Source organism: Engraulis encrasicolus, chromosome 3 (genome assembly GCF_034702125.1).
Source record: "Engraulis encrasicolus isolate BLACKSEA-1 chromosome 3, IST_EnEncr_1.0, whole genome shotgun sequence".
NCBI lineage: Eukaryota > Metazoa > Chordata > Actinopteri > Clupeiformes > Engraulidae > Engraulis > Engraulis encrasicolus.
In genome coordinates this window covers 49,326,104-49,350,497 of record NC_085859.1, presented here as the reverse complement: position 1 = coordinate 49,350,497, position 24,394 = coordinate 49,326,104, and the positions used below count along the sequence as shown (strand labels likewise).

Here is a 24,394-nt window from a genome sequence, read left to right as displayed (position 1 = left end):
ACTATGGTAGTTAGTTAAGTTTTTTCAGTGATTATTAGGCCTACAACGTCCCAGTGGCGGGACAATGTCTGGTAAGGACCTACCGAGTGGCTCTGAAATAGACAGCTCAAAATGGTCATCAATAATCAACAGCTGACGTTAGCAGACTTTGGCAATGGCGTGCAGAATAGTGTTTAAAACACTGGAATCGAATGTCGGTAAAACAGTGCTCTGCACTTTTTCAGAGCAGGTGTGCGAGCGAGGGGCTTTACTTAGATAATGCAGGGATGGGGAGAGGTCATCGCGGGGGGCAACTACTGATGCGCAAGTCACCCAAAAGCTGATGGGGCCTGAAACCCCACCACACACCAGCTCAGACAAAGTGCAGAAAAGTTGCTCTGCCTACATTCGATTCCGATTTTGGTTTGTGTTTGGCTACCCCTGCAGACACAGACACACGTACACAGCTACACAGACAGACAGGGTCATTATGCAACATGGCATCATGGCCATGCATATAATTATCTGCCTTTGCAACAAAATTCTCTTTTCTGATTGGCTGATGGGTTGACCATTAATTCCATGGAACCAGTCTGGCGTCAAACGAGTGAATAAGTATCAAAGAATCTTCGTTTGGAATGCCGACATTATTTAAGTGATAACCAGAAGAAGAAGACCATGCACATGGTCTATGGAAAATTAAATAATCACGACGACGGATTGGGAAATGAAATCGACCTGGAATTAGAATCGGACTGGAATTGTCGTAATGCTACTCTGCACTAGCCCACTGAGCCATATCACCTCATACCTGAACATTTTTCAACCTTTTGATGGAGGTGTGGCATTCAACACAGCTCAGTCCGATTTAGTGCAGCATATGTCATTGTAACCAGGTCATCATGTGCTGTTGGCCACTCTGGGCCTGAAACTGCGATCAGAGGCGGACTTTACATTAGGCAAATTGCCCAGGGCCCCGAAATCTGCCCTCCACAGGGGCCCCCCACCTGTCACATCAGTCGCGGTAAACACACAAAAAAGCGTCGCGTCCATCTTGCTCACAAGATTCTGGTGTAGTTGACATGGTTCCTACCATTTTAGACAGTAATAGATTTTGAAAAGTACCCTCACCTAACGGTAGATAAGTGGGATTACGGTCTTCGAGGTCGACCGGTTCCACTAAGTTAATGGCTTGCTGCGCGCGTCGCCGGAGTTCGGAGCCACCGTCTCGCCATTAACTTCATGGAACCGGTCACCTTGTCAGCCGTTATCCCTTACATTTATCCGCCTATCGTGTATGTGTACGTTAACTCCCTGTCACAGGTTAGATTTAGGGGTGGTTTTGGTCTGGGCACAATTTTGCCATTTTCCTTGCTTGTTTTACTGTTGTTGGCAAATGTAAAGCTGCAGAGGCGTTGCTTTCCTGACAGGTTAAAGTTAGGGATGGCTTTGGTGAGGAAATAGCTTAGCATTTTACGTTTAACAACAGAAATTTGCGGAATGCACTAGCGTGAAATAACACGCCTTTTCATGATGCCAATCTGCACTGCAATACCTTGCTACAGGGGGGCAGGTACTAAAGTAAAAATGTAGGTGAAGATATAGATGCTTATAACAAGGCATTTCACAGTGTGTTTTCCACAGTGTGTTACGACTTTCAGTAGCAGAGACTTTCTTAATAACATGAATCATTTTATTTTTTTAATATGGGATGATCAGACTTATAAAACACACCGCTCTGTCAGCATTACAGTACGAACAGACTGGCAGCCGTAAAACCGTTATAAGTGCCAGAATCCTTCCTGGACTGTACAGACCAGAGATGGCAAAAGTGGTAAAAGACTCAAGCTTTAACGATCAATCAGGAAGAGTGACCAACCGAAAATTGTGTTGAGAAAAATGTAGACATTCTGTTGGACTGCTGAGCTGCTCAATACATATTATTTTTATTATAGTACAACTTCTCTTTTGACACATTTGATGCCAAAACCGCTTTTGCAACTTCCATACAAAATCAATTACTTCTGCCACTTTTACCGCCTTTGGTCTGTTCTTACAGTTTTGGTACTATAAGATGTACTGTGTAATTTGACTCAAAATACAAAAAAGGCCTGACATCACCAAAGGCTCACACTATTTACGATATCAGACAGTACATCAACAGGTCCAGTAACCTAATACCAGGGCTGTCATCAGAACAAGTATTACAGCCATGGTTAATACTGAGGTAAGATTAGTTGGTTGGTTTAAAAATTAACTAAACTCATCCTGGATGACAAGGGTTTCTGATTTCTTCACAAACCTCAATATGGAATCAGCAAAGGTCTGAGGCAAAAAGCAACCATTTGCGCGAAGCTGTCTGTAAATATCAAGTAGATCGGTTGACAGTTTTTTGGTATCGGTTTGTAACTCTGTGGAGACCACCAGGAGCTGATTGAGAAAGATTGCTCTTGTGAAAAGTCCACACAGGTTATTGTAGAGAAGAGGGTCTGAAAGAAACCTCATCCAAGAAGACTGTAGATTCTGCAGACCTGTGTACAAAAAAAATGAAATATTAACTATCATTTAAAATTACATTGTGTTATTTAAAACACATTTCTGCTGTACCTATGTTAATAATTCCTTTTGAATTGTCTATATTTTATATATCGGGGCAGGTTTTGTGTATCTCAAGAAGCATTTGCAACAACTTGCAAAATACTGTTGCACCATACAGTGAGGTCACACTGACTTCTTACCTGATGCAAACTTCTTGCAATCTGCGAGGTTCTCCAGTACTGGAGTCAAATTGCTGTTGACCCAGAGATCCAGCCTTTGGGCCAGTGCTGAAGACTCGCTGTATTTTAAGGCCAGTTGGAGTAAAGAGGGCAGAAGACACTCGGCAATGGCCGAGGGCTCTGCATACACGTTGGGATTATCTCGCTCGTATAGACTGCTGAATCTGAAATAGAAGCACGAGTTTACTCAAATGTACAAAAAAAAGGGGGGGGGGGGGTGTCAATACTCTTGGTCCGATCGATTTGCAAATTACTAATTGTCACGCGACTTAAATGACACGTGAGCTCAACATCTCAACAAAGGAAGAGGATAGGCATATATAGGGTATATTATGCCTACAGTAAAACGTGGTCGGGAAACCTAAGCAATAACCCATCTCTGACCCTGGTAAGCAAGCATCTCCCTAAAAATCGGAGAATGCAAAAGGGTTTCTTTCTTGTCTGCATCTTGCGCTGCCAACAGGTGAAACGCAACTGCAAAAGAATCCGTCCTTACTTGCAATTTCCTTTTTTTATCCCTAAATACCCACCATTCCTATCAAGATAGCCTACTGTGTCCTTCAACCTGTTTACCGTGTCAAATTATCGAACGACTAACATGATCACGACAATGTCAACGGAACAAACTTTGCCCCTTTATTTTTTTGAAAGTCGTAATTGCCATCAATAGCCAACTTATGAATTTATTCTAGCCGAGACATCATATCAAATCGGCCACACGCAGTAGAGAGGGGCATTGGAGAGCAGACTCAGAGCGCAGAGTGAGGGACAGACAGAAGGAGGGACTTAGATTATTACATACACCCACTGTGTTCAGGACGTGCCTGCTGTTCATAGTCACAAGTTACTATCTTTTTTTGTTTCTTGTATTAAGACTGGTTTGGATTTATAATGTTTCATTTCCAGTTCAATTGTTTGCATTTCTGCAATTTTGCATTGCATTGTCATATTATAGCCTAATGAATAGGCTATAGCAAATGTAGGCCTATATGAAAGACATAGCCTATAGGTAAAGCCTACATTTCTAATTTGAAGGGTAGAAGCAAAATCAAAGGCTACATAAGCAAATTTTGATTAAAACTTGTCTAAATCGATAGTTAATAGTTTATTTAATTTCCACAAATGAGAATCGATAAGGAATCGTATCGTTTCGAAGAATTGATAAGGGAACCGGAATCGTGAAATCCTTAACGATTCCCATCCCTAGATACATATGCTGTGTTGTCAATTTAGAATGTGGAATTTTAATGGTTAAATGTTCAAAATATTCTTCACTACACTATTTTAAACAGTCAATACACACAAAAGCATATGTTAGCTAACCAAATTAGCCACATCATACAGTATATACTATGCAAGCATACATTCTGTATTTGACTCACTTTGCCTCATCTTTCCGCAAATAACTGCTGACTTGTGACTCCGGTAAGTGACGCAATAAAAGCTGTAAAGTGCCAGAGTGATCCCAGTATCGGTCCAAGACCAGCCGCAGGAGCAGGTGTATTGACTGGTTGGCGTGTGCCGAAGTGGAGGTTTTCTGCTTGTGTACTGCTGTTGATGCTCCTGTTGATGAGTTCCAAACCTTTGACACAAAGATGGCCGCCTTTACCCTCACCCGCTCACTCTGGTCCTGTAGCAGACACAAGCCCACGTTGATCAGCCTAAAGGAGAAGGGTGAAGTGGGAAAAAGATGTCGGTAGCAGCAAATTGTGGGCCCTATGTACAATCAGCTCCAATGGACCCCCCCAGCCACATATCTACAAACCCCAACTCCGATGAAGTTGGGACGTTTGGTAAACAGTGAATAAAATCAAAATGCTATAATTTTCAAAACATTCAATCTATTCATTAGATGGAGAATAGTGAAAAGACAACATATTAAGTGTTAAAACTGAGAAAAAATATTGCTTTGGGGGACATATGTACTCATTTCTAATTTGATAAATCCAACACGTCTCAAAAGAGTTGGGACGGGGACAATAAATGGCAGCAAATGTCGAGGAAGACTAAAAACAAAACAAAAGACAACATTTAACAGTTAAATACATTAACCGATGAGATGATTTTATATAAAAACAGTGTTAATTCCTATCTTGGACATGATTTCACCAGCTTAAATGGTGGGTGTATTCCTTGTCATGTTTTGCAATGTTTTCCTTTCTGTAGTGCTTACAGTGTGACAGGTCTTGACCAAAAACCCACCATTTTATCACCTGCTGGTCCTCATGATGGAGCCAAACTGTTAAAACATAGTAGAGAATGCAATTTGACCTTACTATGTGGCAGTAATCGAAGATCTCCCTTCAAAATATAATGCATGAGTGGCTTTTCATGCTGTTTAAAACCCATTTATACCATTCAGCACTGTATTTAACTCTACAGATGAGTGAGAACATCTTAACCAATGCACTACTGCACCCGCATGCCATCATGGAGGCTGACTTTTGAAGCTAGCACTAACACAAGTTGGATGGTCCATTTTTACTGTAGCACAGGATGTGCAATGGACTTCTACAACTTCTGCTGACTTCTGTAAGCAAAGGACAGTTTCCCATGTCTTCTGGGTCTATTTCAAGTGAGCTCAGGTGCTTAGGAGAATGTTACACCCCTGTATCATTTTCATGCATTAAGCATTCTTAATATGGTAAATTTTCAATAGCTCTAGCACTCCAGGAATTAGAGTGAAACTACAGCCAATATATATTTCATGATGTCATGAACCTATACAATGATTTTATTAACAAAAATATGTCTTATATACACTCAATCATGGTAAATCAAAGGGAATTAAAAAATGTATGTAATAACTATGGTAATTATTCCCTTTGCATCTTTAATTCTGAGTGACTCAGCCTCTCTGTGATGATCTTATACCTGGACACCTATATTGTCCGTCAGTACAATTCATTTTGAAATGTTCTTCTTTGTTGTTTTATCTTATTTGGATGTTTACTAAATTTCACTGATCCCCGTCCCAACTCTTTTGAGACGTGTAGGATTTATCAAATTAGAAATGAGTACATATGTCCCCCAAAACAATATTTTTTCTCGGTTTTAACACTTAATATGTTGTCTTTTCACTATTCTCCATCTAATGAATAGATTGAATGTTTTGAAAATGATAGCATTTTGATTTTATTCACTGTTTACCAAACGTCCCAACTTCATCGGAGTTGGGGTTTGTACACAAATTAGACACTGTGCCTAATTTGTGATACTTTGTGATACTTTTTGTGATACTTTGTTTTCCTGCAGCATCTCACTAACCATTTGCATTAATTTCTGCAGTAGACCGATGATAAAAAAGGTCTCCTAAGTACACAAAGAACACACACCCTTTCAGCTCATCTAAGAGAATAGCAGCATAGTAATAGGGATTATACTGCTAGGTACATTGTGCACTTGTCCCTGAGTATTAGCAGAAAAAAAACAATGACTGACTTATTTGGGGAATTTGTTTACTTCATAATGAACAGGGAACCTAATGACACCTACCTTATTCTCAGTTCCAGTTTGTGTGTGTTGTCCGTTTGGTTTTCGTGCATTAGAGAACACCCAGCCAAGCAGAGGGAGTCCGCACAAGCCATCCTGAGTGTCTCAACACTCTCTGGTGACATCAGACATTCTAGAATGCTGCACCACCGTGGAAGCAATTCATCGTCCAGGCTGACAGACAGAAGAAGAAAAGAAGCACAGAGACATAATTTAAAAACATTGATAAAAACATCAAACATCCTATAACAGTCCTGTATAAAGCACTTGGTCAGTGACTTTTACCAGTGCTTCCTTGTTATGGACAACTTCACTTGCACAATGACTTCAAAGTGAACCAATCAGGGATACAAGACATTTGGCCAAAAGCACATTGACAAATAAACATTCTGCTGCAAACACTCTGAAACGGTACAAGTATGTTGACTGTCCCTGAAATAAACAAATAATTAACTAAATAAATGTACTTATGCTTTGCCTTCCTTTGTAGACCTTTAATCCTTTAATCCAACTAGCCACCTGAAGGCAAATTGAAAGATATTTTACGGAATCAAAGCTGTCTGTTAAATATCATTTTTGTCTACTCTGGCCTACTATTTTGGTCTCCTCTACTCTACTCATTTTAGTATAGTCTTCCATAAAGCAACACATGGCAACTGGACTTCCACTAGTGTTTTGTCGACAGAATTGAGGGACCGGGGGGTGTTTTTCAGCCATTATCAACAACAGGGTCCAGAATGTTGGTATACACAAACGTTATAATAACATCTTCTACCGAGTTATCAGTTTCCAGTGTTTTGTAAGGCAATTCTGCTCCTCACAATGTTCCAGACTTTGTGAGACTCATGAAGGTTATTGATTCATTAGAAAATGTTGCATAGTGCCACTTGAAGCAAAAGCAGCTTCACTCTCCTCACCATCTGTAGAGTAGCAGGCTGGCAGCACACAGGGCCTGAGAGCAGTAGTCCGACTCCCTGTCAGACACCTCCAGGCCAGTCAGCAGGAGCTCGGCACACTCCCTCATATCTCCCTCCTCAGACGCAGAGCCATCCAGTCCTCCAGCCGCAACCGACAACAAGGCCTTCAGATACACTCCCTTCACTTCACAATCCTCCTTCTGCAACACTTCTTTCAGGTTTACCTGATAAAATACACAGTACAAATCACAATCATGGAAAAAACACTTCATACTTTTCATGGGAAAAACTACACATTTTTCATGGAATACTGTGCAAGACATGATGGAGAACTAACTATGGCTGTGTACTCTTCTGTCTGTCTGCTAAAATAGAGGCCGTCTGACTGATTACATCCATTCACCATTATGATACGTAAGTAAGTAAGTACACTTAGCAGACACTTTTCTCCAGAGCGACTCATAGTTACAGTATTTTATTGACAGAGTATTGTAATGGACACAATTCTTGCAGCAATGTAGAGCTAGATGCCATGCTCAGGGGCACTACAGCCATCACCTACTGGGTTAGGGTGAGGTGCGAACCTGCAATTTCCTAACCATTAGCAACCGCGACTCCCTAGATACAGGCAATGACAACAATGTATTCAAACACTACTGTAAATAAGGGAGGATGAAGCCATGTTAAACACGTGGCTGACAAGTCTTCAGTCATGCACCTTCTTTCAGCAATTGTGAAAATAAGAAGAAACAAGTCCGACAGGCTGACAAAGATGCGTCCAAAAGCAGAAATATGAAGAGAGAGAGTAACGTGAAAAATGGCAGCGAAGATCGTGTTTTGGCCGATTTAAAGAATGCGTTTCAGTCAGACAGACCGACGGACGGACGAACGGACATACCCTCTTATAGAGATGCTAGGATGCATCTAAAAACAGGTGGTGGGAGTGAGTAACTTGAATGACTGAGGTGTCCTTCACCAAGGCAACTCACCCAATGTAATTTGAGGGGTCTCTCTGTCACTCATTTACTGCAACTTGATCTCAAAAGTGAAATGTGATCATGTAAAATGACAGCACAACTCCAGTGTCCCTCACCTACAGATCTGGTCAAACTGGTGAGTGGTCACTACGGCATGAGTCTTACCAAGGATTTTCAAAAGCACACGGCTAGACTAAATTAGAAGAGTTTTTGCCAGAGGCCGCTGTGCGCAAGTTGAACTTGAATATTTTTTTGAAAACAATCTCTACCTACACTAAAAAGCTAAAAATTATGAGATGTATAGAAATCTGTACCTGAAGTGTTTTTCCAAGAAGATGCTGCACACCTATGCTTGCACCTCGTTCCTCTACTGCCCACTTGAGCAAACACATCTTTAGACCCGATCTCCAACTGGAAAATGTCTGCCAAATCGTATTCATCCAAACTGGATCATCACACAGGAAAGTGACAACCGTTTGGAAGAAGGAGTCTGAGCCAATCTGTAATTAAACGAAATGGTTGTTACACAGTGATTGAGACAAAATGGCAGTTCATGATGAGAAATGGAGGCAGGTTATCTACTATGTGTATGAACTGGATCGATAAATTATATACAGTACGTCAGTGGTCTCCAAATGGCGGCCCACGGGCCAAATCCTGACCGGGCATGGTAAACATTTGGCCAGCCATGAGGATGGAACAAATTAAAACATTTAGTATGTGTGTGCGATCTGTGGCCATATGGTCGGGCAATTTGTTTGGCCCTCAGCCTCATTTTGCGCTAAATAATTTAGCTCTTGGGAATTGGAATAATTTAGCTCTTAGCAATTGGAAACCACTGGAGTACATAATAGAAATAATCTCTATAGATACATTTATTACTAGCAGTGATATTCATCACTTTAGCAAATGGCATCATTAACCTGCAGACAGTGAGGTGGGGTGTGCAGCTCCGAGTGAAGAAGTTCACACAGCTGATGCAGGAAGTCCTCAGAGCAGCCGGTCCTCACGAGGCGGACGATCTCCAGGTACATGCCTCGGATCATGTGACACTGCTGTCCCCAAGTCACCAGCCACAGCTTGGACTCCAACACCTTTGTGAAATGATCGAGGGAACTTAAGGCGGCTCTGAAATATACATGAAAAACAACTGAAAGTTATTGGAAAAAATACAACACTCTTTTTGATCAATTCAAACTGGATTAGACTGGCTCAATCTGATCAAGACCAGTTCAAGCTGGTAAAAAGTTCAAGACTGACATTTTAATGGCCCTGCTAAAACTTCTGACGTCTGTAACCACATTAATTAACCTGGCTCACACCAGATCCTTTTGTATTTCCACTCAGTTTCGTTACCTTACTCAAGGATCTGGGCGCATTTCAGATTCGCCCTGCTCTCAAACCGCCATGCAGCCGAACAAATCAGGATTGCAGGATTTTCAGAGATGTGACATGTTCCTCTTCCCCACTATGTTTAAACTTGGACTATAAGTGAAACGCGGCAGCTGATAAAACCACGCCTTCACAGACCTCACGACCTCAGAAAAATGTTTGTGGACCAACTGCAGAGCCCATTCATCCCACCAAAACCTGGTTAAGCATTTATCCGTGAGGATTTAAAAGACCACACATCTCCATACTCACTTGTTAGAGAGCAAGACTTGTGTTAGTATGGCTCTGATCTGCAGCAGTTGACCATGCAGGTGGTTGTGGGAGAACGGCTTCTTGCTGCAACTCGGTAACTCTCCCACGAGCTTGAGGAGGACATCCAGGTATTTTGAGCAAGGCATGAGGGCCACCAGGGCTTTGGAGGCCATCACTCGGATGCAGTAGACTGGGCTGGAGGAGAGCTGCAGCAGCGGGGGCACGGCCTCTGACAGCTCCCTACAACAAGTAAAACATCACCAGCATAAAAGAAAATGTCAGCCAAACTAAACACAATCAGCATAGTTGTGCAGAGCAGTGGGTGAGTTGAATGTAACAAACGTTGTGGTTCAAAGAAGTAGACAAAATCCTGCACATCATACATAAACTCTGAACTACCGACACGTGAGCAAGAAAACCACACAGCCATCCCAAAACACACCTGGTCTCAGTCTGAAGCCCCGGCTGCAGCTTGGCCAGGAGGATGAGCACGGGGTAAAGGGAGGGATGAACACAAAGACGGCCCAGTTTGGACGGAGAGTGAAGCTCTGCAGCTGCGGTCCTGAGTTGGTTGAGCAGGAAGGGCAGCAGGGAAGGGTAGTGTGTGAAGAAGGCCAGGGGACACATGCCGCACTGGGGGGAAGCATGGTCGCCCCCGGGGCTGTGGCCCAGCATACGCGTACACAGTGAGCCTATCACACAAGCAGAAAAACAAGAAAGAAGAAGTTCATATTATGTGAATTCAAAATGCAAGCTGTTGCCAGGTAGAAAAGTTTGGTGCTCACTGGACAAGTGCTCTAGACGTGTGAAATATGGTCACCCAGCATATGCCCACATAATGAACCCACCGAACAAACGAGACAAAAAAAATCTTTTTTAGCATTTCTGCCAAACAGAATGAACAGTATTTTCATTTGCATTCATCTGTACTACGATAAGACATGCTGTTAAAGACTCTACTTCAAGCACACTTTCTGGGAACTTTTTACTGTAAAATTGTGTTTGGTGGACAAGGGCTGTAAATGTGCGACTTACTGTATAATTGCAGCGCTGCGTTCCTCACAGCCCAGCAGGGGGAGCTGAGAAGGGTCAAGGCCAGGATGGCCATGTCGGGACAATATTTAAGAATGGCCACACCCAGACTAGACCCTCGGACTAAAGTATTCAGAGTATGGACAGCACACACCTGCAGGGACAAAAATAGGCATCATTTGGATTGTGCTTGATTAAGTTTGTGCAGTGTTTGCATATGCAGGGTTGCCAGATGTGACTGATCATTTCCAGCCCAATAAATGCTCAAAAACCGCCTGGAGGTGCCCAATATCATCCCATCTGAAGCGCATTCTATTGACAACCGGAGATCAACCATTCAAATAAATATTTTTTGAAGCAAATAAAAACCTGTGGTAGGTCCACAGTCTGATCCCAGCTGTCTGGTAGTGGGCTGTTTGCCACCTCCAGAAGGTTGCTGACACTGAGGGAGAGCAGAGACGTTCTCCGACTGGACTCTGCTGCTGACACCACACAGAGGAAGATCATCGGGAGACCTGCCGCTCTTCGAGTTACTGAGGTGGCACGAGGGGACTGCAGAAGGTTTAAACCCTGAAAAGAATCATTAAACAAAGAGCACATCTCACTTTAATTGTTCCTCTGACATTAAATGGGTGAAACGTGTTTTAGTTGTTAGTTAACTTTGCCACCGTTTCCCACCTCTTCCAAAATTCAACAATTATAAACTCAGCACATATATAGATATAAAACATATATATATAACTATATATGAAGAGTTCAGATGCAAAACCCCCTAACTCCATTTCTGAAGACCTAAAATTCTATATTTTTAGAGAACCCGGTTGTTGGTTTGATTTACATTCACGTACTTGATAATATATATAATTATTTATATCACATAAATAAAATAAAAAATACGCAATTTTGATAGCTTTGCATTAAATAAAAATGAATTAAGATTAATATCTGAAAAGGCACTTAGGGGGTTTTGCATCTGAACTCTTCATATATAACAACATATATAACACATATATAACTACGACCTATGTGAAAAATGTGAACTTGATGTGGTTAAGGTTTAAAAACATGTTATTTATATTCTGACCTCTTTCAGCAGCTCTACAGGGATGTCTTGGACTTCTGGGTCTGCACTGAGTAGTAGTGTGCTGCAGAACTTTGTAAATCCACGACAACAGCCTTCTACTGCCCCCTGGCCATGAAAAGAAGAGCATCAAGACATACAGTATTGAATTGCATGACATACGACACGGTAGTACGTAGGGTTGAGAGTGAGACGTATTCAAGAAATATTATCCAGGTTGTTCCATCCCAATTTAGTAGAAAAGTAGGATATTCTTATATAATACTAATACAAGGGTACACAAGGGCATGAAGATTTGCAGGCTGGCAAAGCATCTTTAAAATAAAAAGCTATTAATGGTGAAATCCTCCACACCATCCCATTCTGTACTCACCCAGTGTCGACATTTCAAAATGATATCCTTGAACACCTTGGACACTTTCCTCAGGTGGTCTACAGTCAGTAGATGGACAGACTCTGCCAGGCTGCTCAATCTCTCAACAAGGGACCCCAGAAAAGTTCCAATTTCCTGTATAAATCAAATAATATTCTCAATTACCCAGTTTTAGAAAACAGCATGTCACAGAGGTATGCGTTTATATCCCTTTATCAAGTGCTCAAGTGCTAATTTAAATGAATCTAATATTGCAATCAATTTTATTTTATCATGAATGTGTTGTATAAATACTTGATTGATTAATTGGTTGATTGATTGATTGATTGATTGGTTGGTTGATTGATCACCTTCAGTGAGACCCAGCAGCATGTCAGCACGAGGCTGTGTTCCTCTGAGAGCAGAATAACCTCTTCCCCATCTGATCCCGCCTGCTGACCGATAACAGACGTGATCGCCTTCCCCATTTCACAATAGGACGGCGGGACCTCTGCAAAATAAAATAAAAAATAGCTCATGTCAGCATTTTAAGCATATTCACACATATCAGCAGAAATTCAACACATATGTTTGAATTTTGTCCAAACTTTCACGTTTTTAGTTTCAGTAAGCTTCAAATCTGAACTTTTTTTAGCTGACAGTGTAGAGAGTACTTGTAGGGAGGTGTTCATTTGACCGCTCGCTAATGCATCGTAAGATTCGTTATACAAGTATTTAAACTTAACATCCAAAACGTTAAACCCCTGATAAAAGCCCCATTAAGGCCATATTAAAATTCCTCAATGGTAGCCCAAATTTCAAAGTAGCATAGCCTGGTTTGACAGTGAAACTATATGAAAGTACATTACACAGTTGATAACCCATTTGGTTCCTTTGTCTTGTTTATCAAGAACTACTTAATCTGAAGGTTTGCACTTTGACTCAAAGACTGAAATATCTGTTGTCATCACTTCTTACTCTCTTTCTAGGAAATACCTTTACTTTCGGTGTCTTGTTCACCATACAGCACACCAAGTATAAGAGTAGTGATGTTCTCAATCAGGCCGAGAGTCCTTGTGAATGTGCCCGCATCCATCTCCTTCTGCAGGACACCAGGCACCTCCAGCAGACATCTCTGTAGAGCAGTCGCTGCACCTGAACACACATGTTTGGAAGTCAACTCTTCAGTCAACGCTCTTTTGCAACGTGATTAAATACACTTAATTGAAGGTTAAAAACAGATAATTGAACATTTAAGGGAGTTTTACTGTATTTATTCTTTAAAGGTACACTGTGCAGGAAATGGCCAAAAAAGGTACTGCAACTATGCTACTCATTGAAACTGGGCTGCCTATTGACAAATTTGATCTTTACATGAAAGTTTACCAAGTAATCAACAAATATTTTCTAGTATGGTCCAAGTAGAGTCAATTTTGCTATTTTGTGAAATTCAAAATGGCGGACCATGGAGAAGATCCCCCTTTTCATGTATGACAAGTGCAATTTTTTCAGTCATAATGAATACTTAGAATTTGATGGTGGTGGTAAATATTCATGAAAAAAAGGTAACATTAGTGAATGGGCAGCATGAATTCTGGAAATAAACAAGTATTCATTATGACTGGAAAAAAATACTTTTCATACATGAAAAGGGGGGATCTTCTCCATGGTCCGCCATTTTGAATTTCCAAAAATAGCCATTTTTAGCTGCAAAAATGACTGTACTTATGGTGCATTCCCCAGGGCTGGGAGATGGGATGTTTCTGACCTCCTACTTGCTGAAATGCATTGGAACGCCTGTTGAAGCGGAATGTTCAAGTCGCGAGCTGGGGCAAAAGCGAAGCAAACCGACTTCGCCCCATTGACTATCGTGATGTCATCACAGCAATGGCAGCGCACAGTGTTAGGAATAGTTTATGTTGCACATCACCATTCCATGGACAAATAAAGTTGATTCAGACAGGTTAACGGTTGCAAAACAGCCTGTTAACTTTTCTAAGGTGTAGTTATATTGACATTGCGTCTTTCAAAGATGAAATGCGGCTAAATGAAAATAACATATGATGTTGTTTACATTGCTGACATCTTTGAGAAGTGGATATGTAGTTTTTGTCCCTCCATGTTTGTAGTTTGTTTGACTTGCTGGTTGGAACGCTTTCAAGTGGGAGGTAGTTGCCTCCTTGTTGCCTACTAGGAAGCTCCTACCTCTGGGGAATGCACCATTAGAGCATACTAGAAAATATGTGTTTATTACTTAGTAAACTTTCATGTAAAGATCAAATTTGGCAATAGGCAGCCCAGTTTAAATGAGCAGCATAGTTGCAGTACCCTTTTTGACCATTTCCTGCACAGTGTACCATTAAGAATTTATTTAATGCAACAGTAATCGTGAATGGCATGAATTTGGCAGTGAGCCTGCATCGATCTCACCGTGCATAGGTGCCTTCTGAGAGGCCCCCAACATGTCAGTCATAGCCGTCAAGTACTGCTGCTCCAGTAGTTCAAGGAGGTACTGGCAAACAGAGGTGAGATTTGCTTCATCTCCATTAACCCTGTTGTTTACCCATGGTTGGGACAGATCCACTTCCCTGGAAAATAGAGACAGGGCAGCGAGGTGAACAATCATTGTCAAAAAGCTTTTCAGGTTGATTGCAATTTAGACACATTGAGAAATATTGAATGCAGAATGCAGCATTTTGATTATTGAGTAGTTCTGGTGTGTGCAAAGTACTTAGCATATGACATTTTGAAATGTATACAAAAATATATAATGTACATTATAGAAACAGTGAAGAAGGGCATGAAACTTTTTCTCTTACTTCTGTAGAAGAACCTTCATCATCAGCGCTCCAATCTGAGCCTCCTGCGCTCGTGGACTGTGGAGAAACAGCTCAGCTCGGGAAAACACAAGGTGAGTGAGCTGCTCCGGAAAAGGCTTTGGGAAATACTGAATGAGCAACTCAGAAGAAAGCTCACGGATCTGTTAAATAAAGAAGATTACACTGCTGAAGTCAACCATGAAAAACAGTCTGGTGTCACAAATGATGGTGCTTCAGTCTATGGCTTTGACCTGGAATATTTAATTTGAGACACAAGGTTTGATTCAAAAGATAATATGAATTAAATTAAAAAAACATGGTTTTATATTTAACAAAAACTTAATGGCATACCTTGCAATTTGAGTCAACTTTGTATTTGTGATATTGTGCTATACAGGTAAATTAAGATTGCCTGATTGATTGATTGATTGATTGATTGATTGATTGATTGATTGATTGATTGATTGATTGATTGATTGATTGATTGATTGATTGATTGAAGAACTTGCCTCATCGGTCATGTCCTCCATACAGCTGATGAGAGCCAGTTGCTTCGACGTGGAGAAGAAGTCCCATAGTCCTCTAGACCGGGCCCAGGTTATTAAAGCCAATATGTTCACTGGCAAATACAGAAAAGGTTTTTATACAGAAAAATATATACAGTACATTCAGAAATGCGAACACAGACTGAAAATCATAAAATTCTTATTCATAAAGAAAACAAGGGCAGGACTAAATTGCTATTGGGCAGCAAATTGCTGTTGCATAACAGAACAACTTTGGTTATTTTCAACATGCATCTCTGTTGATCAAGCTACTTGGGGCTTCCCAGTATGTACAGAGTTCACAAACCTGGTGGCTGTCCTTTTCTCTTGTCAGGACTCCATGTGTCAGTGCAGGTCTCCAACACGGCAGACAGCAGTAAGAGAGCAGTCTTCTTCCTCTGGTAATTGCTCCCCGGATTCAGGTAGAGAAAGGCCAGCTCCGCTAACCAGTCCACAAACTCTGGAAGGAGAGAATCATTTGTGAGGTGTCTGAGGTGAGACACCTGACGAAGATCTTACAGGTCAAAAGTTTTTCACGAATTAAATCACCAGGGAGCTTTTGGGTTGGATATTTCTTCCTTTTTTCTTATGCGTTCCTACTGTATATATCCTGCACCCACGGCAACTGCTTTTTTGTGATGTGCGCACACCTCACACTTTTTTAGATTAATTTGTAACACGCGGACGCTCTCTGGCATACCCACTGGGCTATATTGTATACCGAGGGGAATGTGGCTCAAATCCAACCGGAATCATTTCCCAACCTTTCCCCCCTCTCTCTACCAATCATTTCCTCTGTTCTCTGTACTGATGCATTTCATAAAAATATATTAATATTGTAATAAATGTATTCATGTGGAACACAGTAGGGCTCACCAACTCCTTGGCAGAGTATGTCCTCATCCTGTTGACAGAGCTTCTTTTTGCTGTTGCCCTTCAGCACCGCGGCTAAGCAAGTGTCCCTGACTCTGCAGAGAAACTTCTTGGCGGATGCGTAAAGCTGCTGTCGGAAGGCCGGCGCCTCGCTGTTGAGGTTGAGAGGAATGAAGCTCCTCATGGCAGACAGCTCCAGCGCGCTCGGCCTCTCCTTGGACTTGGAGCTGCAGCACAGCATGTTCAGCGCCGCCAAACGAACGCCGTCATCGAGGGACGTCAGGGCACTCTGCAGAGTTTCATACACGCAGCCGTCCTCGGAGATCCAAGAGGATCGTTCACAGACGACTCGCTGACAACTCATGATGCACGTCCACGCCCTCAGGTCTCTCTGAGACGTGTGGTCCAAACCGTCCAACAGCACGTTGAAAGCGGATGGATACGTTTGGAGAGTTGCGGGCAGGAGGTGACTGACTGCGTTGGTCTGCAGGAGTTTGGAGTCGGAGGTCAGGGCCTCCAGCAGAGTCCCTCTCCAGCGCTGGCTCCACTTAGCCGCTAGCTTCAGTTCTGAAGGTGGTGCTGGTGATTGGGCTCTGCACATCTCTTTGCGCTCGTCTTGGACCAGCGCTATGTAGACCTCAGATGCCCAAGGAGACAGCTGATTGGTGGAGAGGCACTTCAAGAGATGAACCGGAAACTCGGAATAGTGCTTTAAGACCTGCCGAATACATATGGCTTCTTTACAAAAAAAAGTTGAAGGCTGCATAATGAACAAAAAAACAAAAAGAACAATTTCCAAAAAGAGGTTGTAGGCTGGTACTGTACTTTTTAAGCGGGCTTGCGGAGCAAGGACCATGCAGAGCATGGCCCTTGCAGAGCAAGGCCCGATTATAGTAATCTCTAAGTCCTGTTTCTTTATTTATTTATTTATTATAGCTTGGTCTTGTGCAGGGGCAGTAAAAATAGAAAATGGATCTCCTCCAAGGCCTTTCGAGATAGAGACACCGTTCAAACACTAAAACGACCGGCTCGGCTTGGAGATCGCGTACAGTTATAGGCTTCTCCATGTCTCTTGTCGTTTTCCCGTTTTTGGCGATTTTGTGAAAGCCTGGGTCTCCATTGAAAACTATGGTGGAACCTTCATGAACCAAAGTTCCGCCACTCTAGAGATTAGAGTGTAGGAGGCTTTTTCGGTCATAAAACATCAACACTTTCACCTAGAAGTTTAGTTGACGCGTTGTTAGCGAGCTCTATGGGATGTCTCCAAATTGTGAAAGTTTCATCTCCCAACTCCCAATACTTTTTAAATGGCAGGTTTGTAAAAAAAACAGGCCTGGCTCTATGGAGAATCCCATTCTTTGGAAAAGTGCATTTTTCAAGAGATCAGCGCATGTCCCACACGGAGGTCCATTTGTGCCTGAAAAATTTAACCTATAAACTTCATTCAAAGACTGTTAGAGAGATCACAAGCATGACTCCGATCTGTGAAAAGGACACGTGCCAACTCCTTTTAGTTTTTTTACAACGATGTTGTAAAGACAAAAATCTCATTCTCATTTTCTCCCCAGTTTAGAGCTCAATACTAATACTCAATACTGTCTTTCAGTCAATCACAACAGGTGCAGCCAGTGAAGTGTTCCATTTCAACTGTCACTGTCTCAAGATTCTATTCTTAACGAGCAGGTGCGAGCAAGCATTCTAGAAGTCTATTGTTCAGCTCTGCAATGCAATGTAATATAGTCTTGCTGGACTATGCATGACAATTAGCTGCTTGGCTTAGTGGTAATGCATGCCGCTGCATTAGAGGTATGGAGGTTGAGGGTTCGAATCCCACCCGAAGCCATGTTGATTTTCTAAATTATATCATATGCAGCGTTCCTTGGCCGACTTAAAATGCCATGTATATCATTTAGTATGGATGGCAAATGTGCTGAATTACAGATATTGAGGTTGGGGGTTCGAAACCCAGTCAAAGCCATGTTGATTTTCAAAATTATATCATATGCAGTGTTCCTTGGCCAACTTAAAATGCCATGTATGTCATTTAGTATGCATGGCAAATGTGCTGGATTACAGATATGGAGGTTGGGGGTTCGAATCCCAGTCAAAGCCATGTTGATTTTCAAAATTATATCATATGCAGTGTTCCTTGGCCAACTTAAAATGCCATGTATATCATTTAGTATGAATGGCAAATGTGCTGAATTAGGGATATGGGGGTTGGAGGTTCGAACCCCAGTCGAAGCCATGTTGATTTTCAAAATGATATCATATGCAGTGTTCCTTAGCCAACTTCAAATATCATGTATTGTATGTCATTTAATATCAATGGCAAAGGGGTTGGATTACAGATATGGAGGTTGTGAGTTCTAATCCCGCTCGAAGCCATGTTGATTTTCAAAATTTTATCATATGCAGTGTTCCTTAGCCAACTTAAAATATCATGTATGTCATTTAGTATATCCCCAAAACGCAGAGCTACAACACTTTCAAGATGGCTGAATCCAAGATGGCTGAATTGTTTGGCCCATAACTTCTGACTGGGTGGATGGAGTTTTTCCAAGATTTCTTTTAGCTTTGTTTTCTCAATAGCACTTTGTTTCATCTCTGCCCCAAAAGGCAAGCCCGCTTCCAGCATTTTCTGTGAGAATGCATTTCTAGTTTGTTTTTGTAACATGTATGAAATGTGTATGAAATACAGAAATGCTGTATATTACACTGCTTCACAAGATTAACAGATAAGATATTCTATACTACGGTACTTCTTAGCTGACTACAGTATAAGTGATGACACAAAAAATGAAACAAAAGAGTAGTCATACCACTTCGGTCCCCAAGTAGGGCAAGAGGGCACAAAGAAAAATGTACTTGGCTTTGGTATCCCATGGCAACTTAGTAACATGATGTAACAGGTCCTGGTAAAGTGGTCTCTCTTCAGCTCCACTATGCTGACAGTCAGACTCATAAATCTCCAGAAACAAACACAAGGCACTGCGGACAGATTCAGTGATTCCCTCAATCTGAGAACACAAAATTACAGGATTATTATAAAATAACAATGTTCAAGTGAAAGATGAAATTTGACCACAATCCTGTATTGACAGCTAGTTTTTTTTTTACTATACAGTGAGTCTTTTACATTTTACATTAGAGAAAGAACATTTTTTATTATACAAAGAGGTGGCGGGGGGTCGAATAAGGGATTGAAGGGATTTGTGAGAGCCACTGTAAAAACGCCATACTCACAGGGCTCTCTGCATTGTTCCAAATTATATCAATGACTGGACGCTGCAGACTGGAGTCCGGTCCCAACAGTGGGCCACTGCTCAGCTTCATCACAGATGGCAGACACACTTTCAGGCATTTCAGCCAAAGGCTAAACACTACAGAAACATGCATACAAGCATACAGCACAACACAAAACAACAAGGCTATTAGTGCCATAGTGATTTGTTTCCATGAATAGTGCGCAGTGATGAGATTGACCTGGACATGGGGCTGGTTTGCAGTATAGTAAAAAAAACATGAACTTGTGAGTGTAGGAGGGTATGGACTGGACATGAGGGAGGACATGAACTGTGGGCGTGGAGAGAGCATGGATTGGATGTGTGGGGGAGCATGGGGTGAGTGTGTGGGGTAATAATAATAATAATTGAATTGTATAGCACTGTATCATACAAGGCATGTAACTCAAAGCGCTTAACAAATGGGAAAAAACATCATTGTTAGAGATGAATTTAAAAGGAGAGGTATAGAGGAGAGGCAGAAATAGCAGGAAGGCAGAGGAACAAGAGATAGATCGAGATTGTAGAGTTATAAGGTCAACGTAGGTTAGGACCAGGATTCTTAGATGCGTAAGGTCCATAGTAACATGGGCTGTGTGTGTTGGAAAACAAGGATTGCGTGAGAGGGCATTCAGTGTGGGAGAGCATAATCTGTACGTGGGGAGATCTCCGTCTAAAGCACTGGATCCCAACCCTTTCTGAACAGACGCCCCCTGGACCTCATCATATGCCTCCAAACGCCCCCGTGACGTCTTCATAAGCCTCACAACACTGCCCTTAGTATTAAAAAATGAAATAGACTAATGCCCCCCAATGGCAACTAAGCAGCGCCCCCTCTCAGCTGTCCCTCTGCCTTCTCTACGCCCCCCGAGAGCTCCCCAACACCCCCTGAGAAGCTGTGGAGCCCCCACTGAAAAGCATTAGTCTAAAGCGTGAACGAGTAAACCTGCAATCCTACAACCAGCTCTGTGACCACAGCTGCCGTCCAACCGACAGTTTTAAAAGATGACACGGACAGTGAAGGGCAACATTCTACCACACCCTTCACCCACACGTAGGTAAACTGATTTGGTTGATACAGTACCTTGGAAAGCATAGTAGAGATTGTCCAAAGAATCCTCACAAACAGCAGACACGACAGGAAACATATCCAGGAGAAGGCAAGTCTAGGATACACATTTATGAACAGAAATGCAGACAAATCCACATGAGAATACATGCATAATATCATAAACAAACAGGTCCTGAAGATAATACGAAGGTGCTACTCTTGCCTCAACTAATTACCAGTTATACAAGTCATTCTTTAGAAATAGGGATGCCATCAGCGGCCATTGAACATTGTGGGTTAGGGGAAAAGAGAAAGTTTTTAAGGCCATTGTACAACTGAAAAAAATACCGTCGTGGGGTGCTGGCCATGGGCAAGGATGTCTTTTCTGCAGGCAGTCAAAACACCTCTGCACAAGGCCAGTTTCTCCAACCCATCCTTTGCTTTGCGGTGACACTGAACCTGTAGTCCACCCACAGTCATCTGCCATGGTTCTAAAGATCACACATCGCAAGGGACACTGAAGTCACATTCAAGAGATCTACACTATCAGATGTTTCTTATGTTCTACCACTGGCAAATACAGCTGGTTGAAAACTGACAACATCGTTTTAGTTGATACTTGTGTGTGGTGCTGTATTTTATGAAGAAAATGACCAAAAAAATATATAAACTGAGGTCACCTTGTCTAGCGAACTGAAGGACAGACCAAGCAGCTGTCCTCCCCTGGTCCTCCTCTGGAGCTGTGTTAATCAGCATGCCCACTGCGGTGCCCGCTAAGAGACGAGTGTCTTTGTTGGCACTCTGGTCATAACATAAACACATCACATTACGTTAAGGAGTGATTACTGTGTGAGACTAATGGAATACACTGGCTTGAGAAAGTAAAAGTCCTCCCATGTATTCCCCCTGTGCTGTTAAAGAAGTCTTTTTGTCCACTGACTAGATCATCTACAAAGGTTCATCAAAATCTCTGCCAATCAGGCCCCAAAGTGTCTAAATTCACACGGAATGGCCCTATAGATTCTTAAGTTAATACAGTAGATGTACAGAAACAAACATGTTGCATCACTTTTCATATCTCTAATGCTTGACTTTGTTTGACGGTTCAACAGGCATACCCATCCAAGAACAATGTCCATGAGGAATCCCACAATGCTCGCCAGAACTGAATTTGTCGATTGTCTTCCAAACACCATGGGATACACCTCTTCAGACAACGACTGGAAAATCTGGAGACACACCTGTAATAAAAACAACAGTCAAGCACTTTTGCCAAAACCAATACAATGGCGATCATGTAAGCTCAAATTGGATTTCTATATAAATATGCGCAGTAAGTAATTGATCCTGGGGTCCTACTAAAACCATGAAACCAAACTATATTTCGCTAAATAATATTTCTACTTTTGCATCAGCATGCAAAATTCTAAACCATCTAAATAGCATAAGCCTTGAGCGATCAGCTTGTGAACTTGTGATAGACAAAAACACCAAAATGCCACCCCCGGCTGTAAAACTGTCTGTGGCTGTAGAAGAATGTTTACAGCATCTTGATATATAAACAATTCACCAAACTTGGTGTCAAACTTGGCAACACTGTGTGCCTCCACTCAATTTTATTTCACTTCAACATCAAAACAACACACACATTTCATCACAGTTTACACATTACACATCATTGAGATTTGAAAAAAAATCTTACCTTTACAGCTTGGTAACACAAAGTTTCATTTCTCAATTTGTCCTCTTCTCGAGAAGATGAGAAAACTTCACTAACTTTGGAAAGGAGATGAAGGCACTGTTGTCTTAAAATCCTTTGACCAAGACAGCTGCACTCCAAAAACATTGACACTGCAAAGGGATCAAAGTATTTTATTAAGTGGTAAATTCCATATGCAGTGAAAGGGTATATTGTACAGTAGAGCTTCATGTGATACATAACCATACTTGTCACATAATATAATTTATGACTGCAGGGCTCTAAATTAACTTTTTAAATCACCAGTAAAAATCGCTAATATATGTCAATCTTACTAACCAAACACACACTCATTGATGGGTAAACGTGGCTAGTAAGCTTTATTTCCTACCAGCCAAACTGAATTTTCACCAGCATTTGACTGGTTGGCTGATGCCAATTTAGAGCCCTGAATGCCTGTAAGTTAACAAGATAATATTTGACTTACCATATTGAAGATCCTTGATTGACAAAATCTGAAATGAAAACGATAAAACAGCTTTACTTCTCCTAGACATAATGTTCCTGCACGCACTTAATAATTTATATTTTTGGACACATCTTACTAGGTCACTGTGCATTACTGCATTGATGCACCGCTGAACTTCCTCCAGGGCAACACCTGAACTGACCTCACCAATTAGCTGAATCATCTACAGTGGGAAAACAGTTAATACAACTTTTATCATTATTATGCATTGCACAATTTTACAACTGATCAAGGGGATATTCCAAGAACAGTCTTCTTACGTGATGAACTTGGCTAAGTTGACCTAAAGAAATGGATATACCTGCTAGACTGCCTGTGGGCCTATGCGTCATTCAGTTTTCTGGCTGATTTACCACTATGCCCAGGTTAACAATGTCACCTGGTTTGCAATTGAAACACAGTCTTGGACCAGGTGGTGGTACATCATGCCTTGGTTTGTATGGACTTAAAAGGGCTGGGCAAGAGGACTTTGAGTTCATAAGCCAGACATATGAAGGAGGCTTCACGTATTGTCCAGCAGTTACTGTAGTAGATTTACTGTAGTAATTTTAATATCGTAGAGGCATCTCCAAACGTGAATGCACAATGCACACACATACATGCATTAGTTCTAGGCCTATACGGAAATTCAACAATTTCTGTGGCCCTGCATTGTAAGTAACAGGATCCGCATTGTAATGAAACAAATAAAACACCTTCCAAAATTTTAGGACAATTGACACACGTGCCTACATAACCATCAATACTTCAGGAGAAAAAAAATCTTGTGGTACTGCAGTAGTAGTAGTAGTAGTAGTAGTTCTAGCAGCCTATCTAGCAGCCTATCTGTTCATGCGAGAGACCTAACCTACCTGGTCAAGCTTTCGACACAGGCTAGAGGTGCTCGCCGCTTCCATCTGCACAGCCACGAGCAGCTTCGTGAGGGAGACGAGATGAGACCTCTCCAGTGACTGCAGCTGGACTTTTTCTTTTAGCAGCTTGACAGCCTCATCTACTAGACGTTCTTTGCAACGTTTTGGGAGATTGCTGAACAGGAAGGATATTAAACGTTAAAGTTTGACTTTATCATCCAAACCAACACTTTTTCCACAAATGAGAAGGACTAACTTTGCCCTTACCCTTGGCACTCTGACAGCTTCTTGAAAACAAGCTTTACATCATCTGTCACACCCGCAGGAGGCAAAGTGTCATCTCCCAAAGCAGGAGGTATTGACTCCATTTTAATGGATCCAACAAACGACGCCAGGAAAATAAGATGAGGTATCAGAAGTCCCCCACAGGGAATTTAATCATCAGTGAAAGACCAACACATAACTCCTCCAGAGCTAAGGTCTAGCCACACG

General features: G+C 41.7%; 1 protein-coding gene across 1 annotated transcript; it reads right to left on the bottom strand.

The window, feature by feature from the left end:
* Positions 1-1,667: 1,667 nt before the first annotated feature.
* On the bottom strand, positions 1,668-24,394 carry si:ch211-225b11.4 (tRNA (32-2'-O)-methyltransferase regulator THADA). The gene is made up of 31 exons (XM_063195618.1): positions 24,170-24,394; positions 23,903-24,077; positions 23,128-23,214; positions 23,010-23,037; positions 22,526-22,674; positions 21,942-22,064; positions 21,504-21,624; positions 21,172-21,314; positions 20,857-20,938; positions 19,735-19,871; positions 19,311-19,508; positions 16,492-17,206; positions 15,923-16,075; positions 15,580-15,689; positions 15,071-15,231; positions 14,682-14,839; positions 13,248-13,406; positions 12,623-12,762; positions 12,273-12,407; positions 11,903-12,007; positions 11,188-11,388; positions 10,822-10,972; positions 10,229-10,478; positions 9,787-10,026; positions 9,066-9,270; positions 8,457-8,642; positions 7,166-7,389; positions 6,252-6,422; positions 4,139-4,417; positions 2,718-2,920; positions 1,668-2,510 (listed from the first exon to the last, which is right to left on the bottom strand). The coding sequence occupies exons 1-31, from the start codon at positions 24,268-24,270 to the stop codon at positions 2,233-2,235; spliced, it is 5,568 nt and encodes a 1,855-aa protein (XP_063051688.1). The 5' UTR covers positions 24,271-24,394; the 3' UTR covers positions 1,668-2,232.

Excerpts from the sequence above, each read along its gene's own strand:
- si:ch211-225b11.4 (XM_063195618.1), bottom strand. The coding sequence starts at position 24,270 with ATGGAGTCAATACCTCCTGCTTTGGGAGATGACACTTTGCCTCCTGCG. Across the intron at positions 21,315-21,503 it reads CCTTCAGTTCGCTAGACAAG|AACCATGGCAGATGACTGTG; the intron begins GTGACCTCAGTT and ends TGTGATCTTTAG. Across the intron at positions 9,271-9,786 it reads CAAGTCTTGCTCTCTAACAA|AGCCGCCTTAAGTTCCCTCG; the intron begins GTGAGTATGGAG and ends TGTATATTTCAG.